Source organism: Diprion similis, chromosome 14 (assembly GCF_021155765.1).
Source record: "Diprion similis isolate iyDipSimi1 chromosome 14, iyDipSimi1.1, whole genome shotgun sequence".
Classification (NCBI taxonomy): domain Eukaryota; kingdom Metazoa; phylum Arthropoda; class Insecta; order Hymenoptera; family Diprionidae; genus Diprion; species Diprion similis.
The window spans coordinates 5,213,616-5,239,796 of NC_060118.1; the positions used below are offsets into that span (position 1 = coordinate 5,213,616).

The 26,181-nt window shown below is 37.3% G+C and overlaps 3 protein-coding genes across 3 annotated transcripts; 1 reads left to right on the forward strand and 2 right to left on the reverse strand.

Annotated features, from left to right (window-relative positions):
- Positions 1-7,690: 7,690 nt before the first annotated feature.
- On the reverse strand, positions 7,691-14,740 carry LOC124414524 (probable cytochrome P450 6a14). Its single transcript, XM_046895480.1, has 5 exons — positions 14,603-14,740; positions 9,775-10,785; positions 9,281-9,502; positions 8,308-8,559; positions 7,691-7,938 (listed from the first exon to the last, which is right to left on the reverse strand). The coding sequence occupies exons 2-5, from the start codon at positions 10,637-10,639 to the stop codon at positions 7,772-7,774; spliced, it is 1,506 nt and encodes a 501-aa protein (XP_046751436.1). The 5' UTR covers positions 10,640-10,785; positions 14,603-14,740; the 3' UTR covers positions 7,691-7,771.
- Positions 14,741-18,370: 3,630 nt separating this feature from the next.
- Positions 18,371-21,428, forward strand: LOC124414526 (microsomal glutathione S-transferase 1-like). Its single transcript, XM_046895482.1, has 2 exons — positions 18,371-18,568; positions 20,608-21,428. Exons 1-2 carry the CDS (start codon positions 18,452-18,454, stop codon positions 20,935-20,937), a joined length of 447 nt encoding a protein of 148 aa, XP_046751438.1. The 5' UTR covers positions 18,371-18,451; the 3' UTR covers positions 20,938-21,428.
- A 1,054-nt stretch (positions 21,429-22,482) lies between these two features.
- LOC124414525 (microsomal glutathione S-transferase 1-like) lies at positions 22,483-24,863 on the reverse strand. Its single transcript, XM_046895481.1, has 2 exons — positions 24,640-24,863; positions 22,483-23,010 (listed from the first exon to the last, which is right to left on the reverse strand). The coding sequence occupies exons 1-2, from the start codon at positions 24,754-24,756 to the stop codon at positions 22,678-22,680; spliced, it is 450 nt and encodes a 149-aa protein (XP_046751437.1). The 5' UTR covers positions 24,757-24,863; the 3' UTR covers positions 22,483-22,677.
- Positions 24,864-26,181: the final 1,318 nt, after the last annotated feature.

Sequence of the window (26,181 nt, forward strand, 5' to 3'; positions counted from 1 at the left end):
GACAATCTCCACCACATTTGAAGAAAATAATAGCAAATCATAAGTACGACATAAAATCCTTTGATCCAAATAGATCTGCCTTATCGTATCATGCACTCCCCATGGGCCACACTTTTAATTTTAATGATGTAAAAATTATTGATAAGGAAGATACGTGGCACAAACGGCTTATTAAAGAGGTGACTCACATTCCAAAAACAGATACTGCAAACAAACGCACAGACATTGACAATTTTAGCCACTTGTATTTTTCGACATTAGATAACATTTTTCAGTCAACACATCATATAACTCCAATACCCAACTCTCCAAGTAACCCAGGTAATACAAAATTGCTGGTTTGAATTTTATCGCCACTAATCCTAACCAAGAATCGATCGATCTATGGCACTGGCAGCCACGCAAAACTAAATGCAGACATGAATGCATAAGCATAGCTTTCCAACTTCGAATTCTGGAAATCACTTCCTACCAAAACGCTATGTGACGAACATATTGCAATACTCACGCGTGTAGGATAGTCTAATGGCTGTAAGTCGAATACTATATGTAGTCATTATACATCGCATCTCACAGAGAATTTAAAACTTCCGTAACCTTTTTATATGTAAACCAATTTTAAAAATTATCAAACACGATTTAACGTGCCAATACGTGCATAACCTTAAAATAAATGTAACATTGTTGTTTTCTTTTATAAATACAGCTAGAAGATGGCTGGCCCGGCCAACCGAAACGCCGGAAAGCATATTTGCCAAACATATCGAGTTCTTCATTGACCTTCCCCGACGAAACCTTATCAATCTGCATCTAGGGACACAAAAGATTTACAAGTTACATGTAACGTGACATGCAACGATACTTAACAATAAAATGAGACAAAAGATGGTCCAAGAATGAGATTTCAGGCCAATCAAGCATTTTTCATTTACTTCATTCACAACTCTTTGCAATATGTCGTTATCATTCAATATATAGTCTTTATACACCTGAGAAATCAATGTTTGTCATCCTAAATCAGGAGTGATATATCACATACTTTTAACATGAAATCGAAATACTATGGTCCCCGTTATAGAGTCAGGATGAAGATGACAACACTTATTTCTTGGCAATACATTACACCGTTGAGGAAGATTCTGCGTATTCAAAAACTGTTGAAAATAAATAAAAAATTCATATTTCTGTATCAAGTCGTTAACTTTTCCCAGAAAGGAGCCAAATAAATGCCCACTATGCAGTTTCTCATTGTTTCGTATTAATGTGTGTATTATGTGGACACCCCTGTGTGAATGCGTTGTGTGATTGTTTTACGGATGTATTCGTTTATCTAGTTCATCATTTTCTTTTATAGTCGTTACCAAAAAGTCTGTCACGTAGCATCGTGTCGTTCAATCCTTATATATTTGACTTTACCGTATCATAAATATATATATATATACATATATATATATATATATATATATATATATATTTGTACCGTTTAAAAGTGTTCGTTTATGTAATTGAAGTGCACACATCAAATAAACGTATAACCCCTGTTGATATCAACTATTGTGATCTCTTTGAAACGTTTTATCCACACATGTGCCACAAGCGCCTTCCAGTGTTCATGTAGCCTTGAATCCAAAACCCTCCTTCACGCTACACTCATCAAGCCACGTTGGGGCGATGACCGTAAATTCGTCCATCCGAGAGTTAAGTGCAAGATGAAAATAACCGTGATACAGCTCTTTGAGCAAAAGTTTTCCATAATTAATACGCGACTATTATTGTTAAGATATAACACATTCTTTCTATTCACTAAGAGAAAATTTCTGACGTTTAAAGAAAATCAATTTGCACACTATTTGCTGAAACTTTTCTTGCGAGAAAGCAATACTTTGTCGCAAATACGAAATGGAATCAAATAATTGTTTTAAAATTGCAAAAAAAATTGAGGGACTCGCAAGTGATACATATATACCTTGTGACGAAAATATGGTTTTCCTCACCCTACGCGAGTTCGCCAGGCTAAGTAAGCGAAGCCGAATAGGGGCACAAACGGGCCGATTTCTCGTTGCACCGGCGATCCACACTCGCCGGCATGAAGTACTGTTACCTTTTACCTTTTTTATTGGGCGCCGGGTCGAGTGCGGTTTTACTTACCTAGCCCCGAACCAAACTAGGATATTGTTGCCTCTGACTAGCTGCAATCAGTGGCCCGAGGGTCGTGCGTAGGGACCGGAGCGCGGCTACCGAGCAGGGTTTGGTGATAGTCTCAAGAGAGTGCGAGGAATGCAGTAAGGAAGCTAATAAACCTCGACGCAAGTCATTATATATGGGATGAAGGGTTATTCATTTTACCTTTAGTTGATAACAATGAAATCCCACACTCACGGGTCCTGAATTTGGTATATAGTGCGGTGAGCTGTCGCACTACACACACACTCTCACTTCACTGAGCGATACTTGACTCTCGATACAACGATTACAAGAGGTGTGTACTGACTGATTGTCTCCCGGTCAGAGGTGGCACGCGGGCGAATCCCCCTCTCGGTCCCCCCGTCGGAGGGGTACGCGGATTCGAACCGCACTCATTTCTGTTATATAACGCAAGTATGTTTCACGCGGTTTTTCTTAGATGTTTTCGGTACACAAAGTACCCGTTTCTACGCCGGTCGAGTGAGTCCGCGAATTGCGCATGCGCGGAGTACTGAAACGACCGCTTTTGACTCCTAGGAGTCAAAGTTGGTCATTTCTGTACGGCTCTCAGGCGCTGACGCGACAAACACAGCGAACTGATCTCACATTTCGCGACCCTAACCTCAATTTGGTGCTGCGTGAAAAACCGCGTAAGATACTCTTGTTATATAAAGTATCGTGTATAACATGGAGGCAACGGTCTTTTCACCTCGCGTATTTGCATCGCGTATTTCCTCGAGTCTTATATTGCAAACTTACGCTCGGCCCGAAAAGACCATCTTTGCCTCCTTGTTATACAATGTACTATTGACGGCATGGGCATTGAAAAGTCCACTTTTTGTGGCAGTTTTCGTTCCGTAAAGTGACGCTTTATACGGCAGCGAACAAAGTTGCGGAATAAAGTCTTTATTCCGCAGTTTTTATGCGCAGTTCGAAGTGCGCATCCCAAACTGCCGAATAAAGTAGCTTCGTCGAACAGATCGCGACATAACCTCACTCTTTGTTTTGCTCTTCAATGCCCATACCGTAAAAAATATTGTATGTGGCATGCCCGTAAACCGTTTTTTGGCTCGGATAATTTCAGTACTCGCTTCCGGCTCGCTTCCGGCTCCCCTTCAGCTCGTCCTGAAATCTTTATCCTTGCCAAAAAAACAGGCGGTTTACGGCCATGCTACATAAATAGGTATTAAACGTCTTCACGTTATAACCTATACTGAATAGCCGCTGATTTTTTTGCTACATGGTTTCGGATAAGAAATGATGTCCTGTGTTGAAAAATAATTCGGGCAAAATCTTCGCTATTCTCAAAATTGATATCATTGAACAAAGAAGAATGTTGTAAAATGCCTGCGTGAAGTTGTTCGAAAGAGTCAACAGGATATGTAACAAAATCGACGAATCTTGATATTAAGTATTGAAATTTTTATGCAATGAAGTTTGTATATTTATAGGAACTTAGAAATTTTCTCGTCGTAGGGTTTCCATACTCACATCAATTTTAAACTTTTATTTGACTATGCCGACTCACTCCTACTGATTCCGCTACTTATAGATCTATATATTATGACAGTAGGGGTCATAAAACATGAAATTGAGGAACTTACTAGTACGCAAAACGGCCTTTTAGTGGTTTGTACTTACTTAAAAATGTATCTCCTCCATCGGTGCTTGATATCAAGATTCGCCGATTTTTTCACATCTCCTGTTGACTATTTCGAACAATTTCACCCATGGATCTAGGGACATTCTTCTTCGGTCAAAAATATCAATTTCTATAATAGCGAAGATTTTACCGGAATTATTTTTCGATATGCGTCATTGTTTCTTACTCAAAACCACGTACAAAAAATCAGCGGCCTTGTAGCATATATCTATCATAGAGCTTGAATTTCACTTGCTGCTACATTAGGTGGACAAAATTGCACGTTTTTTGTTGAATTATCATGAAGCTCAGATCTTTCTTCAACCCTTCTCAAATATAAGGTCAAACGCCTCGCACTGTATGGTGAGAGGCATTTGTTGCCACGTTGTCATGGCACCCACTGTAAATAACGCGAATGTTTTCTTCGCAAATAAGTGCTCGGAAGGCTTGTCAAGTTGTTGCTTTTTTTGTTTGTATGGTCACCATTTTTTTAAATTTTTCAACATAGGTACATAAGTCTCAACGAAATCGGAGGGGGACAACAAACTGATGTTCCTTGTACATTAAACGTTATTCTTCACTCAACCTACACGCACTAAATCTAAACTATACTCAACAATACGTAATTCGACACAACGCAAACTCAGTCGTAAAACAAACATGATCAAAATTCAAAATACAATATTTGCAGCGCAACCGCCAACTCAATTAACATAACGAAATAACTGTCTCAAAATTCTAAAATCGGCTACTTGCTAATTCGAACACTCAGTTTCAGATATTCACGACTTACACAAGAGGCGATTTTGAAAACACGATACCGCAACGCGACTCAATAAAGCCAAATAAATGGCTGTACGCAAATTACAAACGAAAAGAACGCATTTCGGAAGCATGACTCTACTCAACACTCTAGTTATTCTACATAACCTGACCTCCGTCTATCTATAATTTGATCTTACTTTTTGTGTATCGCCGTACTTCCGCTTATTGTTCCTTGACTGACGTTCTTTTTTTGATTTCTCTCGACGGTTTTAGTACATTTGAATTAGTTTAAGGTCTCTAATTCTACCCTCTTGTAACTTGTAAAGCTCATGTGTGCTTTTAACTCCAGTTGTCCAACATTGCTATGAGCATGAATCTACATTACTCCTACTATTACTCTCAACAATCGAAATTTTACTCAACTCAAATACGCGAAACTCGGACTACGGTCACCAAGCAAAAGAATCGGCAGACGAATTTCAAGCACATGTCGACAACGCAAATCCAAAATGGCTATCCGTTATTCGGAAAGCTTTTACTTCAATAATCTCATAATTCGATCGCAAGGATATTAGCAGCGTTCGTCGTTCCACATCCACTGAACAAAAGCTCCCACCTCCTCGAAGTTGCGTGGTGGTACCTTCCCAATTTTTCCTTTCCCTTCAGAATCTCGCTTTCAAAACGTTACAGTACGCGTCTATGTCTCCTAATCGGTAGAACTAGAGTGATCTCAAATTCGACGGACCTCCGCAACACAGATCTCTGACGCTACTTCCCCCGTGACGTCAATCCCGCAAGAATACGCAACAATTGATCCGTCATCGATTTGGTAGGTTACGCAACTCGACGCGCGTCTGCTGGAGCATTGCGACGCAAAAGTTGACGTTAGATCGCAATTTCGTACTCCTCGCAGTTCTATGATGATTCGGCGGCGAGCAAGTCAGTACTTCGCAAATTTTGTCGGGTAGCTGTTGGTGGGGAAGCGAGGAGAGGCTATGGATGAAGGGATCTTCGTTGGTACCCCCTCCAAAGCCTCGATATCCTTCATTTGGAATTGTCGCAACTCCGCCAGTCCTCAATTGTCTCGAAATCGTCACCGACTCACTGTTCTATGCCGTTGGAACTCGAAAAACAAGAAGAAACAAAAGGCCTGTAATATCTCGTTCGCTATTCGCTACGGTGAATACTACCCGTCTCGGAATCTCAGATGCATGACTCCAGTTCTGGCGTTATTGGAACGAAGCTCCTTATCGCGCGTTACGCCCTCTTGGCGGATGGGGGTTAGGCCGAAATAAGTGTAAGATTCGACCGTCATGAAAAGTTCCAACGACATTTTTGCTATCGTACGTGGCTCTCTCTCTCTCTCTCTCTCTCTCTCTCTCTCTCTCTCTCTCTCTCTCTCTCTCTCTCTCTCTATTAGCGCTCGGAGTCGGGGCAGGCCGTAGTATGAGCGTAGGACTATATCATGGTGGCTCCTTTGGATGCGCTTCTCTCGAGATCCCTTTCGATGTCTCTCTCACTATATCGTTTCGTGTATACGTAACTTCGTTTCAACCGGGTGTTCCATGACACCTCTCACGTTTTTTTGCTCACCTAATTCGACAATCGATACCATAGAATCTGTATTTTTGGTTCCGTCCAGGGTTCGGAGAGTCGTTTATACCGGGCCCAAAATGCCGCTCCACAATTGTATATGATGTATTTTTTCGTGTGCAAAATGGTTCATTAAATCTTTCGTAACCGGAATAACGCTTTGTGATTAATGCTATTCAAGATCGCATATTTGATGTCAGTTATTCTCAAGAATTTCTCAATTTACATCTGGTATACTAATATAACGTTGTTTTTACAAATACCGAGATATTGTTTATTTTGTTACGACCGGCTTGTCGCCACACGTCTTTCCCATCTTTTCGCTGCTCGCTAACTCTCACATTTTCTTTATAGTGATCTTACAGTCCCTTTCCTGTCATCCTTTTCCCATACGACCACTATCCTGAATTCTTACACCTTTCCTGTATCCTTGCTTTCGTCTCTTAAGGTCATCTAGTACTCCTACCTTTACCGACCGAGCAAACTTACCTTTTTTCTTCCTATATTTAATAAACAAGCGAACAGAAAGAGTTCAAATTTCAACCAGCGTTTGGTTCGCCGTGCGTCCAGCTGATCGTCAGCGTAATTTCTGGTTCTCGTCTAGCGACCTCAATATTGTACGAAAACAATTTTACGATAGCTTCTTTTACGCCTTATCCCTTCCCCAATGGCGCAAAGTCTCTCAGGTGTATAGTTTTCTGCCCTTGAAATACGGGAAATGTTAGAATAGTAACACGTGTCAAAAAACCACACATTTTCTTCACAATTTTCGGGATATGAGTAACTTTCCTGAATTCGGTTACAAAAGAGTGTTGGGCCGTTTAAATTTAAACCCTTTCTGTTACTTTGTTTTCTTCAGATAAAGAGGAAATGGAGCGTTTGCTCAGTCAGTAAGGGTAAGACTACTACTGCGTGACCTTAAGAACGAATGAGCCCCACCCACTGGATTAAAGTTTAGAGAAGATAGTAAAATGTTTGAAAAATCTCCAGCAATGTCATTCGCGCCATTGGAGGTGAGCGCAAATAAAACAAAATTCTAAATGTGGGATATACATATATACATATATATATACTGCATACCATTGCACGAGTCTAAGCTTGGTTGCAAAATAACGCCTGGTATGTTGTATGCAGATTGTCGGTGCAAGACCGTTGTATACAGAGATGGTAACTAAATCTAGATCGACATGAATCTCAAATCTGGTGTAAACTGCCGATGATCTATTATGGTAATGTCACGTCGGTAAGTTACCGTATAGAGAGGGTAATGCTGTAATTATCGGCTGGGATGTAACAATCATATATGTCGAGATCCTCGGTGATCTTTCAAAAGGAATTTTACATATAGTTATCCCCAGAGTTGATGAAAACAGATAATTTTTCACACAATCAGTTACAGCAGAGTGGCTAGACTAAATCAGTCTTTGACGTTGAAGATATTCTGTTTCGATGGGAAAGGATCCGTAAAGACTAGAACTTGTGGAATTTTTACTCTATAGTGTTCGTTTTATTTGCACAGATGAATTTTTTGTTATACCATTTTTCTTTACATATTCTGTGAATTAGTAATTTTGAAGTAAGAATGTTTCATGTAAGATTCTTAAAGTTTAAATAAATACCACCAACAGATGTCAGTATAAAAGTGGTTCTTTCAATATCGTACGGAACTTTCGTGTTTGAGGATATTGAAACTTTGTAGTTTTTCAGTATCTTGATGATACCCATTTTCGTCTGATAAATTGCAAATCGGGCACCTGAAATCACACAAATATCATTGTTTTTTGAATCTGTAATGTTTAAACACCTACGATTACTTGATGATTATATAATGACGTCCGAGGCGTCTAACGAATACGAATAGATTCTTCGAAATGGCTCCTCTGAATTACAGGTACAACTGTTACATACTTAGATATATCTTTGGTTTCATATCCGGCTCAGAATTTTTGCTCATGGCTTTAATGATTCGTTGTAAATAGAGGCAGTTGTTTGATTATTGAAAAATTTGTTCTGAATTTTATAAACCTGAGTTAGGAGAAAACTAGCACTTTTAACGAGATGCGATAAATTACTTCGAAATTGACAGATGATTGATTTTCCAATACGGATAACGTTTGTCTTACCGATGCAGTTTCGTGGCCCGTCTCCAAATGGCAAGTACGCCATCGCAGGTCTTTTTTGAACCGCTTCATCCGCAAATCGTTCGGGATCAAAAACTTCAGGATCAGGATAGTACTGCGGATCGTGGTGAAGACCCAAAACTGGTACAAAGATTTTTGTACCACTCGGAATATGGACCGTTGTGTCAGGTATCGTGTAGTCATTGACGGATCTTCGTGTTAGAATCGGAAGGGGCGGATGTTTTCTCAGTGTTTCTAAAATCACGGAAACAATAATTATCGATGTTTGTTAAGTTGATTTTTTTGATAGCGCATGTTTTTTCGGGCCTACCCGAAAAAATTGTTGTCCAAGCAAAAAGGAATCCTAACGGGAGGACATCTCTGAATTTTTATTTCAAAAGATCGGTCTTGGAATCCGAAGTTTTTCCATTTAAATAACACAGGGAACATGTCGTTTTGTTGAGTTACGACTTAAGCACATTTTATACTAGGAACTTGATGCTGGATGGAGTTTATATACTCTATACAAATTTTTCATGTGAATTTTTGCTTCAAGATCAATAATTCAGCAACGAAAGATGTTTTAGGAGAAACTTCTAATCTGAATTAACTTAGAGCCAAAGTTTATAATTTTTTAACAGTTTGACCTACGAATTTGGTTTGATATAGTGACAGATGAAAGAATAATGACAGCTTCCCAATGTGATTTCAATGAAAGAAGTTATTATTCCGAGAGCAACTATTCAAGATTAGATTTGAGAGATATCTTTTTGAGCGAGGGATCCTTTTTTTCATGGGGATTAATGCATAACAACTTTTTCAGGTTGAAATGGAATGAGAAAATTTCGTCGAATGAGAACAACCGAATGTTCATTTTTCGAGGTGTAACTACGTAGTTATTACACGTAACAGAAAATAAGGGAAAAGATATCATGATCTCACAAGTAACCACAATTACAATGTACGGTCATTATACCTTGAAAGACTTTGTCCAAATACTTGAGATCCTTGATTGCTTCAAAAGGTAGACTCCCGTTGTGAGCTTTCAGAGCTTCTTGGATTTCATCGCGCAGTTTTTCTTGAATACTTTCATTCTGTGCTAGTTCGTAAAGAGCGAAAGATATGGTTGTGGCAGAAGTCTCGAATCCAGCCAGGAAAAAGACGAAAACTTGAGCAGCGATCAGTTCATCCGTCAGTTCTGAATATTAAAAGATTTTTTCACACGCGGAAATGGTGAAGTTCCAATTTCGTTAATTATAACAATACAGTTGCATGAGTAAAAGAAATCTGTCATACGGAATCGAAGCTATTCTATTATTAATCATGAATAGATATTCCTGAGTTACTTATAAATACATATCAAGATAGATTAAGATAGGATCGCTCAGATCCTTTGCTTAAAGTCATCCAAAAAGATGGTAAAAAAATCAGTATAATAAATTGACAGGCCCAAGTGAGTCATTCACGTACCCAAATCAGTTTGATCTGAATTTTTCCGAAGCTCCATCAACAAGTGGATAAAGTCCGGCCGAACAATATCGTGTTTCATCCTGTACGAAATGGTCTCTGCTGTACTGTTGACGAAGAATTCGGTAATCTCGCGAGAAAATATTCGGATTTTCAAGTATTTGAACAGGACTGGCAGACTTTCCCTGATTGTTCTTACTACGCCGTCTTTGAACGACGGGGCAAAGACCTTCCTTCCCATCTTCCTAAACTCGCTGTCCTCGCTGGTGAGAGCGTTCATGTTGAGTCCGAAGGCGCAGGAGCCGATGACATCGGTGGTGAACTTAGCTGTGATCTCTTTACACTCGATCGGATCGCCCTTGGCGGCAAGGTCAATGACGTACTTTTCAAAATGATCCGCACATTCGCACAGAAGATGGTACATCTGCTTAAGTTTACCGGACGTAAAGACTGGCGACAGCTTATTTCTGAGCCTTCGCCACCGGTGACCGTCGATGGCGAACAAGTGTTGGGACAAGGGGTCGACATCGTCGTTAACGAGAAGTCCTCGATCGGTGAACGTTGTGAAATCCTTCACGAAGACGTGCTTCAGCAGTGTGAGGTCACTAATCATCACAACCGGCACTGTTCCGTGAAATAATCCGATGAACGGTTCGTGTTTCCAGTTTTGATACAGATCGCGAAACTTTTCGGCCAATGACGTTTTCATACAGGCAACGTCCAAGAAATTACCGAATATCGGCAGTGGCTTCGGGCCTGCCACATTCTTCCTTCTCCAATAGGAGTGTTTCGTGACACTGTAGTAGTATAAAACTGTCAGAATGGTCACACAGCTTATCGCGATTTCAAGAAAGGTGAATTCCCACATATTTTCAAGCTGCTCCAACGATGCGGAGATTCGGTCCAAATGCTTTCTGAGGGATTTCACTCCTTTCGATACACGAGGCGCCAAAATCGAATTCGAAGAAGCTTTGTCGTCCTGCTCGATTTGTTGCTTGTATTACTTCTTCAAGACTGAAATAATTGATTACTGTTTAATTTTCATTGGAATTTCAAATTGGATTCATACTGCAAACGGTCATCGAAGTTATAGCTATGCAACGTGAATAGTCACGTGAAATGAATGTAGAGTTACGCGTCGACATCGTCTTTATGTGGCTGGTTCCAAAAGAGATAACTTGTTAGAAATTAATTATTTGCACTAGCGTTAAGAGATTGCAGTTTTTGAATGAAGTATGAGCCTAGAAGCAATGGGGGAGAAAGTCTGTGAAAGTCATCACACAGCGGTTTCAAAAAGGTTTTTCAGTTTCACGAGTGCATATTTGGTCGCTAAATATGGAGTTCCGAAATGCAGAGAATTAATTGAACGGGTTGGAAACTGAAATGAAAACTGTCGACTGCTACTAACCAAACCAAAATACAAAGGACTGACAGGAGAACAAAGTGAGGTGAACAAGCAGTGCAAAAACGAAAACTCTCCATCAACGAGCACCAGAATCTTCATGTGGGGAGGATGAACCACATGTAGGAGAGACAATACAACAAAAGAAGAATGTCAAACTGGTCATAACAAAACACGGAAACAAAATCAGAAAACGCAGTCTCCTTGTGAACCGCAAAAAACTCAAACAATAGCAAGCCGTGGATGAAATAAACTCAAACGTAAACTTTTGGGGCAACTGACACCCTTTCTTCACTGTCTTTAACGATACTCATGCGGTGTTGAAATATGCATGCATGAACTAATGTAACATTCAGCAAGTAAAAAAAATAATTAATAATACGATCACGTTACATGTAACGTGACATTCAACAATAAGAAACACTAAACGAAACAAAAAATGGTCCAGGAATGAGGATTCAGGTCGATCAAGCATTTTTCATTCACTTCATTCACAACTCTTTACAAAGTATCGTTATCGTTCAAGAGATAAACTCTATACTCCTACACGTAAGAAATCAACGTTCGTTAACCTAGTTCAGAGGTGATATGTGACATATTTCGAACCGGTTGAACGGTATTGTATCATATATGTACAAAAAAAAAAGAACTGTGCCAACCCTGGTATTGTATCGTATGTGTACAAACTTAAATAACTTTTTTAAATTTCCATCTGTTTGGACGAAAATTTATACATAATTGTTTTTTGGTATGCTCTATTCGACTAATCAAACAGATTTATTAAACTCAAAATCCTAACCTAAAAATCATTCAAATCATATATAATTATTCTATACTGTTTGAAGTACACACTTTTCAAGTTATCGTATGATTGTAAAATTTTTACTTCGAGGTTTTTAGGGCTGCTCACTATGAATCCGCTATCTAAGTCGTGAAATTCTAAATGGCGGATACTGAAATGTAAATAAACAAAAATGACAATAATAAATTTTCAGGAATTTAAATTTCGGCGTTCACGTTCTTCGGATCTACCATTTGAACTTCATGAATCTGACATCGAATTTCTATTCGTATTATTGAGAATTGGAGAAATCGAAAAATTTCACCCTCAACCCTTATTTTTTATTTCTTCAGGGGGCTGCGGAGTGAAAATCAAATCAAGCAATGGAATGGAATGAGCATCCCTAAAAACCCCCAACTACAATTTTTTTGTAAAATCGAAAATTTCACCGTCAACCCTTATTCTCAGACCTACCTAACATGGTTCAAAGCAAATACTAAGTTTAGAAATGGAATCGATAACACCAAAAACCCCCCTTAAACAGATTTTCGTGTATTTCAGTAAAGAATATGCTTCGATCAGTTTTGTACAAAAACTCGAAAATACCCTGCCAGTCAACCGTTAACATGAATTCGAAATTTTATGGTCCCCCTTATAGAATCAGGATGAATATGACAACACTTATTTCTCGGCAATAAATTATAGAAAGAATCGAAAATTATCACAAGTAATTCAAAAATTCATATTTCCGGACAAAAAAAAAATACAGGGTTAGTTAGTTCAATTAGTCTTGTTTCTTTGCAAGGAATCCGTCAGTGCTCGGTGGTCCGCGGGTACTGGGTCACCCTGTATATGCTTACGTACAATTTTCAATCAGTTGTGGTCGAATTCATCTAAGTGAATCTAAATTTTGAGAAATTTTAGATCTACCGAGATTTCGTAGGTATCAGAAAGGAGCCAAATACACTGCAGTTAAGACCTTAGGCCACTCTAGAGGCCGAAAAAATAGGCTTTTTTGGGATTTTTTTCAGAAATACTACAAAATAAATCGAGATAACAGAAACGTGATTTTATTGTTCATATCAGTGACTGCTTACAGTAATTTTTTTGAAGCGATATATTTCAAAATGGCGGCTGTGCAGCGTTTTGCGACGACGTCTTCTTTTTTTCGGGGTCCACGGCTGGACTAACAGCTCCTGTAATTTTTTTAATCATAATGAGCCATTGAATTTTTTTGATTATACATATATAATAACTGCTATAGAAGTACGTAGGATTTTTGCGATATATTGATTTTTGGCCAAATGGCGCACTTCTAAAGTGGAAAGTGAAGAACTCGCCCAAAAAATTGTCAGATAATTGTTAATAACAAATGAACTCCGCAATATAAGAAAAAAATCCTACGTACTTCTATAGCAGTTATTATATATAATCAAAAAAATTCATTGGCTCATTATGACTAAAAAAATTACAGGAGATGTTAGTCCGGTCGTGGACCCCGAAAAAAGGAGACGTCGTCGCAAAAACGCTGCACAGCCGCCATTTTGAAATAAATCGCTCCAAAAAAATTACTGTAAGTAGTCACTGATATGAATAATAAAATAACGTTTCTGTTATCTCGATTTATTTTGTTGTATTTCTGAAAAAAATTCCTAAAAGCCTATTTTTTTCGGCCTCTAGAGTTGCCTAAGGCCTTAAAACGTGAAATTCATATAATTCATCACGTGATGTTTTTTGGATTTAGTTCGTTAAAGTGTTTCAAACTATTTTATGAGGAGTATTTTATCCCCACTATATAATTCCGTATGAAGCTGCCTTAATTGCCCAGAATTGAGCCTATGGCCGTAAAGGTGTTCACGCGAGAGTTAAGTGCATAATGGAAACAATCGTGACACAGCTCTTCAAGCGAAAAATTTCCATAAACAATACGCGAGTATTATTGGTAAGATATAACAAATTCTGTCTATTCACTCAGAGAAATTTTCAAACTTTTAAAACAAAATCAACTTGTACACGCATTATGCTGAAACTTTTCTCCTGAGAACAAAATTTCTGTCGCAAATACGAAATAGAATCAAATAATTGTTTCTAAATTACAAAAAATTGATATGAGACATCGTTTCTTATTCAAAACCATGTACAAAAAATCAGCGTCCTTGTAGCGTGTATCTGTCATGGGGCTTGCTTTTCACTTGCGGGCCCCCTTAAGGGTGGTGGGATGACGTTAGGATGACAAAATTTCACGTTTTTGTTTGCATTATCATGAAGCTCAGATCTTTCTTTAACCACTTCTCAAATATAAGGTCAAATGCCTCGCATTGTATGGTAAATAATGCCTCGTAAAATCAGCAGACCTAAATCATTTGTGGTCTGATAGCACTAAATCAGTTTGTCAATTCACATACATAATATTTTTGCTGTCAGCATAAATAACCATCAAACGACAATTTTTTTCGTTGCTACCATTAAATCATAATTTTGTAATGTTTACAAAATTATTTCACTATGCAGATCTGATTTTGCAATTGAACTGTTTGAGATAATTTAATACACACCTAATCGCTAAAACTTGTATCACTGATTAACATGCTTTCATTACACCAACAATTTTCTTTACCTGTAATACAATCTGTTTCTATTTCACTTACAATAATCTACTGCATACAGGGCGATGCGATAACAAATCCACCCATCCTCCAGAAATTATCAATATTAGTTCTGTACCGGTCTCTGGCTCGGTTCAAGAACAACTGCCTCTCAAAATCATCATTTTCTATGGCTGTGGCTATGTTCGACGAAGGCTTTGGCCTTCAGAGTTTTTACCTCGCATCCCCCCTTTGCGGCACTTCTGACGCTATGGGTTTACGACTAATGTTAATACTAACAAATACGTCAAATCATATAAACCAATCGTCTCAATCGCTTTTAGACCTTTCAAACTGTACCTCTCCACCTCAAGTTAAATGTCCTTTAAACGACTTCAAGTTTTGTGTTGCGTGAGTGGCAGTTCAATATAATGCACTAATGAATAAAAAAGTCAGTATCATCAACTTAAATTGCCAATGTACTGAAGGAGATTATTACAACAACAGATCAAGGTACATTCCGATAAGACGATTTTTACATTGCAATGATAAACTTGAACACGCTGCAGCTGCTAATCACACTATACTAATACAATATTTTTATTGTATGGTGTAAGATAAGACAGAGTCACGGTGCATAGTAAATCTTAGAATACACAAACATGTGTACTAACATTACGCGACGTAAAATCAAACTTAACTAAAATTCTTCTAGGCAAATATTCGCGACAGGGAAAGGGAGTCGAATCCAACAAATTCACGTTATTTAAACAAAAACGTAAACAGTATTTATGGTTTTTATTTGTATGACGATGTTATTTCAACCCATGTACCCACTTAATATGTTAATAACGATTTACTAAAATCCATCGTAAATATGCTAATTTTTAGGTACAAATAGAATAAGGATACGAATATAAAATAATTTTGAGCTATCAACCAGAGTTGAAAACATCGAATAATATTAGTTTATCATTAGTTACGCGGAAGTATAATAAGAAATAAGTTCGATTCCAAGAAAAGCAAATTGCGCTCTTTAACGGGCTGAGTGAAACCACTGTCGAAATGTTGACCTGGATTCTACTTAGTTCACTCTGAGGGAAGCTGGAAATTTGGAATCTTGATAAGACCGATTATAGTTCTGCACGATACCCGTTCAGGGGGACTGACCAGTTACACTATAAGTTTGAAGAAAAAACTACGAAATGGTGGAATCTAAGAATCACCGTAAGTATAAGAATTCCAGATACACTATAACAAAATGAATAATAAAATATCAGAAAATAACTTATAATTAGACAAACATCTAACAAAAATTCTAGAAAGACATTCTAAACGATAGACGGTTTTAGTAAGGCATGGATCACGCAAGATGTAACTGAGAAATTGATTACCAAGGAAATACAAAACGCGAAGACAACGAGAGGAAAACGATCTCGATTTTTCCAGATTTGGTAAAAACTTTTGATATGATTTTGTCACAAAGAACCAGTCACGCACTAGATACAGCGGATATTGGAGGCACCGCTTGTTGCACTGCATTGAACTGGTTTGATACAGACCGCTCTAACCGCCGACAGCAACCGAGGAGATAACTCATGTAAGTACTAGATAACTTCAAGTAAGAAAAGTTAGAATAAATACGATATCCCATGATGAAAGTTTCATCTTTCATCAAATAATTGATGTTAGGTATGTGTGATTGGCTCGAAACATATTACAGTGAATTGACTAGCGACATTACGTTATCAGTCGATGTAGCTGCTCCTACCTTATCGACTGAAATTGTTTTGGTCAGATTTTTTTTAATTTCCCATGAACGCAGATTTTATAAATTTTGTATTTCTACTAGGGGCTTTGCCTCTGCGCGCTTCGTGCCCCTCGTGCTGTTGTGCGTTCTCATTTGTTTATTGTTTAGAGAGCGAGAGATGTACTTTTTGGGTTTTCCCACACTAACCTTGTCACCCGATTGAATACAGTGAATACTAGGGATGTCCTTATTTAGGGTGTTATTATATTATTTTATATTATTCACAAGGTTAGCGCTTAGCGCCTCGCTCATGCGTAGGCCGAAATTATTCTAGCCTTTGGGCTGCGACAGTTACCTTCTGTGTTTCGAAAAGTTCATTCCATCTATCTGGACTACGAATGTTACAAAGCAGGGTTTTTGGACGACGGAAAATATCGTCCTTGCGACCTGGACCACGAATGCCACGTAGCGCTGGTCCTGGACAACAAAAAACAATATATCAAAAACACTAACTCTATGCATCTTAATCGTCCGTGCGATTCTGGTTGCGTCTTTCCTGCGATGCTGGTTGCGTCTTAATTGTTTGAGTGTCTTGAAAATGTTAAATTCAGGCGATGAAATCTTTTTATTAGATAGAGAGATTAAAGAGAATTCGGTAAAACTGTGAGAAGGCTAAAGGACGTCGCAGGATCTTTATGGAAATCAGCTCCCGGTTAAATTGGATGAATTTTCAGTATGTTATATATCCTCCCGATCAAAAGTTTCCACGGACACAAGTCCCGGAAATCAGTAGTTTCCGAGATACAGGCTTCGGAAGAGGAGTGCATGGATTTTCTTATATCTATGGATTACGTGATTTTTACAAATTACGTAGCTTCAAGGTGGACTTGAGATCAAATATATCACTCAAAAACTGCACAGCCGATTCGCAGATATTCCGACATGCGTGAAAAACAGGAAAAGTCGATTATTGCAAGAGTCAGAGAGTGTCGTTCTTCAGGCCTAATCTAACGTTGCACCTCCTTCTAGTAAACTAGCGAGTTCAAGAATAGCATCAATGCATTGATGAAATCAATCACAGCGTCCTGCCTATCCTTGAGAATCAACCGTGCAGTTTTTTGAGTGATTAATTGTTTGATTCCAAATTCACTTGAAGCTTTATAATTCATGAAAATCGCAAAATCCATACACATCGAAAAATCTGGAAAGCATGTTCAAAAACCTGTTTGTCGGAAACTACTGATGTTTGGGACTCTTGTCCGGAAGAACTTTTGATCGGGAGGATATATACTATTAGAAAATGTCCTCATGATGTCAGAGCCTGGTTGTCGGCGCCATTTTATCACCACATAACCTAAGTTTTTGATTTTAATGGAGGCAAATTGTAATTCTTCGGGTTTGAAATTACTCATGTCACATAAATTAATGAAATGTAATCGATGATATATCTACCATCTACACACGGAAAAACACGGTCAACGGTCAGTTGTTAGCCTGGTTGTATTAGTTTGATTTTTTTCCATCAGATGACGCATTGCAAAGTTACATTCCCAATAACCCTGATGAAAATTTCTACTACTACGAATTTTTACAGAAATTGGAAAATTTCGTATTCTTTCGTTCAAAATTGTATACATGTATAGTTTTTTGTAAGGAATTGTTAATTTACCATGAAAATAGTACTATCTTGTAGATTTCTCACTAAAAAAATACAAATTTTCACGAAAATCTACCAGTTTTTACGAGAAATTATATATATTTATGATTTTGGGCGTAAACAATTTTTTGTATCGAATCTTACGAAACGTCCCGATTCCCCTAAAAATTCGTTAAAAATCGTAGCAATCACGCTCACCAGGGAACCTACTGAAAATTCAGCCAATCAGACCGGGAGCCTATTTCTTTGGAATTCTGCGGGGTCCTTAGTCGGTCAAGTAGAAATCTAATAACAGCTTAGATAGTCTGCACTACTGCCGTTGGCTAGAGCCACTGACCGAAGTGCTTCAAGGGCACTACCGGCAAGCGCCGAGTATACGATTGTTTTATCGCTTTCGTCCATGACTCGGCATATCGTTAGGAGTCGCCTCGTTCAATTTCAGCCGCTCTAAGAACGTGGAGTTGTAAACAAGACTGAGACCGGCGTATATCGGCGTAACGGCAAAATGGCACCGAGCATAGATGTGGAGTCGGTAAAAATTTTTGGATTTTGGGGCAGTATATTGGTCCTAAAAATCCTGGCTATGGCGGTGCTTACGGGCCGTCAGCGGATGCGGAAACAGGTGAGTTCGAATTTTGTCCAAGCTACATATGTTGCGTGTAGTTCTATTCCGTCAGCATAATTATTGCACGTAGGGATATTAAATCGAAGAAATGTCAGACCAACGATCCTAGTACGATCAGACAAGGGGAAAAATGCACTAGATGCGTTACTCTCACAGAAAATTTTATCAACTGTCCTAGAATTAATCCGCAATTTTGCCACTTGGAGTGAAAACTTGGTATGAATTTTTGCAATCAGTCTGAAGTTTGTAATGTTACATTGTGATACTGCATCTTTAGAAAAACTCGTTATTTTGCTACTTTAGGGTTCGCGGAAATTTAGGAAACCGTTAATAAAGCATGAATAAACTCAGATTCTGTAAATTTAAGTTTACCAATTATTCCAAAGATGCAAAATTAGTCATTTTTGTGTCAACGTCTCGTTACAGTAACTTTACTAACTTCAGCCTCGTTTCTGATTGCCTTGCGTCTCACTTTGGTGCCACCCTGTATTTTTGTGTCTAGAACCTTCTCAATCGTCTGATTAACGACTTTTTGGTGCATCGCTTATGAAATCGTGTAATAATTAATCATTCCAGACGTTGACGCCGTCGGAGTTTATATAATATGATATAATTGCTCGATACGACGATAAACCCTATTTTTCAGCTATCAGCGATCCAGTTTTTTTCCATGGTTGATTATTTCATAAATTATGTACCTCCCTGCCAACCGGCGATCGGTGAATCGACACAATTACGCAGCTATTAACAAATGGTTGGCAATTAATTCCTCGTAGTTTACCTTGAAATAAAAGACGTGTATATTTTTTTACTTTTGTTTCACGTCATAATACTGTTTTTCATAATACTCTATACTTCCAGATCTTGTGGGCTAAGTACGATTCGCATTCAAGTCTGGATAGCATAATGATTTTTTAGCTCTAATTGCTTCGAAAATGAAATGATTATTTTTTTGTTTTTAACAAATTAAAATATGCGTTGTAATGTGTAGTTGGTCAAACGAATTCCTTGATTTAACGATAGCCTTTCTTGTCACGATCGAATGAAGTATTGATTGGAGTGAAAATTTCGTTGTGTTTCGGAAATTGAGTCCATTAAACATCATTTCGTTTCAAGTTTATTTATAGTTCCTCCAAGTCGCATGTTCATTGACAGAAATAATTAGGCACTTGAAATAAAATAAGTACATAAATCTAGTCAACAAAAATGCTATACTTTGTTGATCTAACGGGAGCTTGTTTGGTGTAACTCGTTGAATCAGTTGCACTAATTTCTTTACGAGGTAAAAGAAACACCACATACTTTGGAACAAGGAGAGAATATATTAATCGTAAACATCGGTATACTAGTACTATAAATGGCCACTAGGCGGTGAACTTTCTCGCTACGGAAATAGCTTCAGAGATGGTTGTAAAATCGGGTACTACTTCATGTACAACAATAAGTTTTTGGATTTTTGCTTATCAAATATCGATTCAGTCCCACAACATTTTGAGTGAACAGAATTATAAATGATATCATTCAAAGAATACATTTTGTGCGCTTGAATAAGCCTAATGTTTAATCAACGCAAGAGATTTTTGTAACAACAAAATTTCATTACCCGTTTCAGTCATTGAGATTTTTGACTCAATAAAACTTAGTTTAAAACAAGCTCAATTCGGTTTGACACAAGAACTTTATATTTTTAAAACAATCGATTTAATAAAATTGTTAAGTCATTTTAATCACACATTTCTTGACACAAAATTCACATTATCGCAAGGAGCTCACGCCGTGTTATCTTGAATAAATTGATAGTCAGCATGATCATTCAGGGGCTTGATCCAAGATTAAATTGACTTGTCATGAATATTTCACCCGAAAAAAGTATTTTATCGAATTAAATAAGTATCGTGTTCGCTAAATTCGACTATAGTATTTAGTTGAATCAAGCGAATATCACTTGACTCAAATAATCCTTCTCTTCCGTGTAGCTCTAATCAATCTGAGAACCTGACACTCCGCTATGATTCCATGATTAATTGTGTTTGCAGGTTTTCGCGAATCCGGAAGACGCCGCGAAACATAAGAAGGCAAAAGTCGCCTTCGATGACCCAGACGTGGAACGAATTCGTCGGGCCCATTTGAATGACCTTGAAAACGTTGTGCCATGGTTCATAGTCACTTGGCTTTGGCTAGGCACGGGTCCATCGACGTGGTTGGCCGGTTTGTTGATCCGAGTTTTCGTCCTGTCCAGGATTCTTCATACTGTCGTATATGCAGTTGTTCCTCTCCCCCAGCCTTCCAGGGCCATTGCCTTTTTCCTAGGATATTTCGTCACTTTCTACATGGCAGCTGCAACGATATTGCATTATTCTTACTGATTCATTTACAGTATTTTTTCAAATCAGTCTTTTAATTTAATTCAATCAGGGAAAGCTTGTACAACGCACTAAATGTCAAGTACAAATCATGATTTAAACTATATATTACACTCGTATCAAAAAAATATGAAGCTGAAGTTTATAACCTTAATGTGACAATGCATTTTTTACGACGAATTGTTATTTCGCAACTTTTTTACGACGGTGGGAAATTCAGTAAACTGTTATAATGCAATACAGACTTATATATTTTGCAATCTTAAATAATTTATAGGCATTCTAAAACTAAAGAATTTAGAGATTTGTTATAAACGTTTAGATATGTTATCATTACTATTCCTTAACGGGGAAAAACCTTCGTGCCACACCTTCAGAATTTTCATTTTATTGCGTTATGTTTGTACCATAGCTATTATAATTATGTGACTTGTTACTGTTCGAAAAATATATTTTCGAATGAAGTGGTTCTATCATTCATTTACACTTACCCATATGTGATATCTAGATTTTCTCAGGTACATAAATGTATAAAAATCATAGCACTTGAAAGGTAGTGCAAATATGAAGAGAGGAAGAGGATTCGTCGCGAATAAATTTACTCTCAGAATTGTAAGTCGTAGAATTGACGTAACTTTGTGTTCCAGTATTTTATTTAGAGAGCTATTATAACAAAAGTATTTATGAAGCTGTGAGATTGATGAAGATTAGCTGGCAATTGAAATTCAATTGCGATGGTCGATTCGGTACTGTTCACAGAAAAAGTAGGAAATTTTATTGTGTGAATTCAAATGTTGTAAGCTTAGAGAAGAAGAATAAAGCTGAGTTCTGCTGGTTTGACTGGATCGCTAGAGCTCATTTCCATAAGCAAACAACCGAAGATACCAGAAAGTTAAGAAGAGTGGCTAAAAAAAGATATAAACATCATTTTTTTTACTGTAAAAAGAACACTGTGCGGGCCAAGAATCGAAGAGTGAGCGCCGAATCGAAAATTCAATCCGCATCATGAATATGTAAAATCGTACTATTTTTTCTTCTGCGTTTTAGTTTTATACATTTTTAAGGTGCTTGTCAAAAAAATCTCGAAAGCTATATTCAAATATTCTTTATAAGATTATATATGGTATAGGATAGGAGGTTTTTGAGATCAAATCAACAATTTCAAATCCCATGGTATAGGTACCATAACTATGTTATCATTGGATAAGACTTTTTTTTTTATCGACATGAATCTTGACGTTGGAAAAGTAGACGGAAAAAAGTAAACAAAATTAAATTTGGACAATTAATTTAAATTCGTATAATGTTCGGATTCTTGTTACATAAGCTTTTACTTGTTACATCAAGGTTAGAAAAAAAATCATAATTCAATATGAAATAAAAAGAAAAAAAAATGGAAAGGTTTGACGAAACGTGATTTCTGGCCAACTGCAGCTTCTAACAATCTTCTTGAGTGGTTCACCTTTTTCGTGCCTTCAGTTGGCGTTACATCAAGTTTGTAGGTTACTTTAGAATCATGAAATCATCTGCACGAATTTGATAAAGAAATGAAGCATTAACCTAGTCACCAATTTTATTATCAATAACATCATGTATTACAAAGTTAGCTGGAATTCATATATCGCTGTTACGTATTGAGTGCGATTTCCCCAGTTTCAAACCAATAACAGAAGCAAAATCCTAGGGAAATTGTACTCAGTTCTGTAAGTTCATATATGTATGGGGAAATTTAAAATCGTTTCTTTAGGATGAGTAGTGCAGTATTGTTGAAACCGCCATGTAGCCGGTGATCAAAAGTCCTACGCCAAAACTGAGGCCTCTTGCAGGTTGTGGAAGCGGTACGATTGCGTAGACGATAGTGTGGATTATCCTCGAGATGACGAAACCTCGGATCAACAAACCGGCCAGCCATGTTGATGGACCAGTTCCTATCCAGAGGGAAGTGGCAATGAACCATGGCACAACATTTTCAAGGTCATTCAAGTGTGCTCTGCGGACTCGTTCGACATCTGGGTCGTTAAAGTCGACCTTTGCTTTTTTACTTGCGAGTGAGGTGTCTTCCGGATTTGCGAAGACCTGCAATTAGTTTTTTTTTTTGTTACTTGCACTGTCATTGTCTTCTTACTTTCAGACTCTGAGACAGGAATTTTTTGGAAATTTTTCTAATTCACAAAAGTTTGTTCATGTTGTGGGACGTGCAGTTGGTTCAAAACAGTGAGTTGATTCACAAACGTGATAAAACAAAAGCTTGTAAAGTATCGCTGAAGCTAATCTAGTAACATTTAACTAAAAAAGTCCCCATGTATGGGGAAATTTCTTGAAAACATCGACGACAAATATGATCTGTAAACATCTCATCGAACAGTGTCACATGAATAATATTATTCTGTTTTTTTTTACGGGAAAATCTATTACGTTCCTTATTCAATTTCGACAAATAGTTTCTCATTTTATTCATAAAGAAATTCTCCACAAATTGTGTCTGAGCAAAAATTTTGGATAAGAACAATATATTTCTTTTTAATTTTTAATAAAATGAGCTACTTTTCATTACAACGGGAAAAAAATATGATTTTATAGATGAAAAAATAGTAAAATAATGTGATTTCCATGATGTTGTTAACAACAAGGTGTTCACAGTTAAAGTTTAATGGATTAAGAACTTTTAATGAGCCAGTGGGACTTTTTTCGGTTACACTGTGAGATATCTGTGGACGATTTTTCGATTTAGACTTGATAGTGATGATCGTATGATATCAGTATTATAAGTTGTGAAATGTTGGCAATGAAGGTTATCGACTAAGAGCCTGTTTTATCTGCCAGCAGTGAATAAGAGGATTTTATAATTATGAGAACATATTGCGGTAGTTGGGTCAATTATTATCTGGTACAATGGGTTAAGAGATTTTATTTCATTTCCTGGATAAAACTTAGGTTAATTGTAAAAAGAAGTGCAAAACTCAAAGTTTTCGTAAAATAAGAAATCATAGATAACACACAGTTATATATTTGTAATTCTCGATTAGTTCTGACTAAATATTTTTTCTCAAGGTGCCAAGGAGTGAAGAAAATTTCGCCAATTCAATATATTATATTGCAATGAAAGACGTTTTCTACAATACATATAATGTATAATTTTGTTCTGCATTGTAAATAAATAGTTTGACTCGAATCGAACGCAATATCATTCAAGGTCTATTTTTTTATACTTTTGAAATGCACTGTCTGTCCATAACGTAAGATATGGACATTAGTTAACACGAATTATTTATCATGTAATCTGTCTTGCGCAAAAATATTATGTAGACTGAAAAACAAACAGCGAAACATCTCGAAAAGAGGTATTAAAAGGTTTCGATAGGGGACCAGAATGGGGGAATCCCATAGTGACTGATAATTTTCGAACACCTCGTGCATTTTAATATTCTTTTGTTTGATTTTGTAATTCTTATTTCTATTTTTAAATTTGAATAAGGTGAACTATTGGCACAGCGCAGATAAGTCGTATAAATAATTGTATTTGATGGTACTACAGGTGTTAAAATTTCACATTAGTTACTTTCGAACTTCGATATTCGCTTCTTATGGGTTGGCAATTGTTTCGAATACCTAACAGAAAGAAAAACGAAAACAAACGAACGAGAAATGATCGCGAAACCGGTTTTATTCATGATTGCTGACTCTGTAAACAGAAATTGGACTCACCTGTTTTCGGAATCGTTGACGTGCAGTAAGTAATGACATAGCCATAACTTTCAGAGCTAACAGACCGCTCCAAAAACCGAAAACTGACAAAATTTCGGGATCTACGTTCAGAGACATTTTGTCGTTGTTTAGATCTCACCGCTTACTGGTAGGAAATGATATTTCGAACGAGTCTACACGAGTCGACAAAGTTGACGAGTCATTCGTGATACTTGTAAAATATTATCGAGTTGATGATATTGTAGTACTTGCATACCTCGTGTAAGATGACACCAATAGTCAGTATTGATAGTTACTCACTCTAGTGGCAATATTACCGACTATGCATGCGACGCGGAGAAATCTACCTTACTGGCTGACGGTATTATTCGCGTTTGATAAATCACAAAACACGTTGGATTTGCATTTGATCAGATGTTGGGTGAAATTCTTTAGAGGTGTCACTGCGATAACGCCGGTAATGCAGGTCGCTGCAGTATAGATTGTAATCGATGTGAAAACGTGTAGCATCGTTCGGTGGAGAAATTTAGGACAAGGAGATTAAATAATTTGCGTCGAATACCAAAAGTTGTGGACGATTTCAATTTCACAAACGAGGAAATACTCGTCGTGTTGGTCAATGTCATGAATAATAGTTACGGTTCCAGTTCCAGTTATTATATTTAAAATTATAATGAAAAAAAGAATCCCTAGATAATGTTGTCAAAGAAAATTTTGAGCTCAGTTACAATGAAATGTCTTGTTCTTTTGTTTTGTTTTAAAATAGGAAACCGGGAAATCAATAATCTTCATATGATTTAAAAATTTACAGGCCTACTTTTGCTCGTGTTTTTATCAAAAATTGTCTATAATTATGGGAAAATGACGAAAAGTGTTGAGTTAATTCTGACGATTATTTTCATATTTTATGTTTTCCTCTTATTTTTGTGACCGCTTTGCCAAATCCTGGTTTGGGTTATTTTTTTCACGACATTTTTAACGACATGTTTATTGGTCACGTCTTTTATCTTTTTAGGCGGTCTCGAAGGCGGTAAAGTAAAGCTTTGCTCACCCTCACGTTTTCATTTGGGGTCTTTTTTACGATACCTATTTAGACTCCTCATCAATTTACTCATTTCGAAAGTGCAAGATTTTTATTTCGTTAAATTCAGCATTTGCAATTTCCGGGGAAACTCGGATCCGCGTTAAATAAATTCGAAATTCCAGCTTTCAGAATTCGATCCCACCTCGATCACGAGACGAAGTAAAAGGTAATCGAGTTGAATTTGACAAGAGCGAATCCCTCCTCAATTAAGTAGAAAATTGCCAGAATTAAGGATTTTATTTGTTATTGTAGAGGAATCAGGCGACTTTTTCGGTTTTTCACTGCGAAAATCGTGTCATCATTTTCGTTTTTGATAGACTCTCTAAAATTTTGTCTGATATGAATTTTCAATAACTTTCAAAAGTTTATTAATTGACCAGGAAGTTGTTAATTATAAGCCATAGACAATTTGCATACTAAACGATTTCGCGATTAACTGAGTAGTTAGGCAAGGAAAA

Excerpts from the sequence above, each read along its gene's own strand:
- LOC124414524 (XM_046895480.1), bottom strand. The coding sequence starts at position 10,639 with ATGTGGGAATTCACCTTTCTTGAAATCGCGATAAGCTGTGTGACCATT. Across the intron at positions 9,503-9,774 it reads TTCAGATCAAACTGATTTGG|AACTGACGGATGAACTGATC; the intron begins GTACGTGAATGA and ends TTTAATATTCAG. Across the intron at positions 8,560-9,280 it reads TTTGGACAAAGTCTTTCAAG|AAACACTGAGAAAACATCCG; the intron begins GTATAATGACCG and ends CCGTGATTTTAG.
- LOC124414526 (XM_046895482.1), top strand. The coding sequence starts at position 18,452 with ATGGCACCGAGCATAGATGTGGAGTCGGTAAAAATTTTTGGATTTTGG. Across the intron at positions 18,569-20,607 it reads GTCAGCGGATGCGGAAACAG|GTTTTCGCGAATCCGGAAGA; the intron begins GTGAGTTCGAAT and ends TTGTGTTTGCAG.
- LOC124414525 (XM_046895481.1), bottom strand. The coding sequence starts at position 24,756 with ATGTCTCTGAACGTAGATCCCGAAATTTTGTCAGTTTTCGGTTTTTGG. Across the intron at positions 23,011-24,639 it reads GTCAACGATTCCGAAAACAG|GTCTTCGCAAATCCGGAAGA; the intron begins GTGAGTCCAATT and ends AACTAATTGCAG.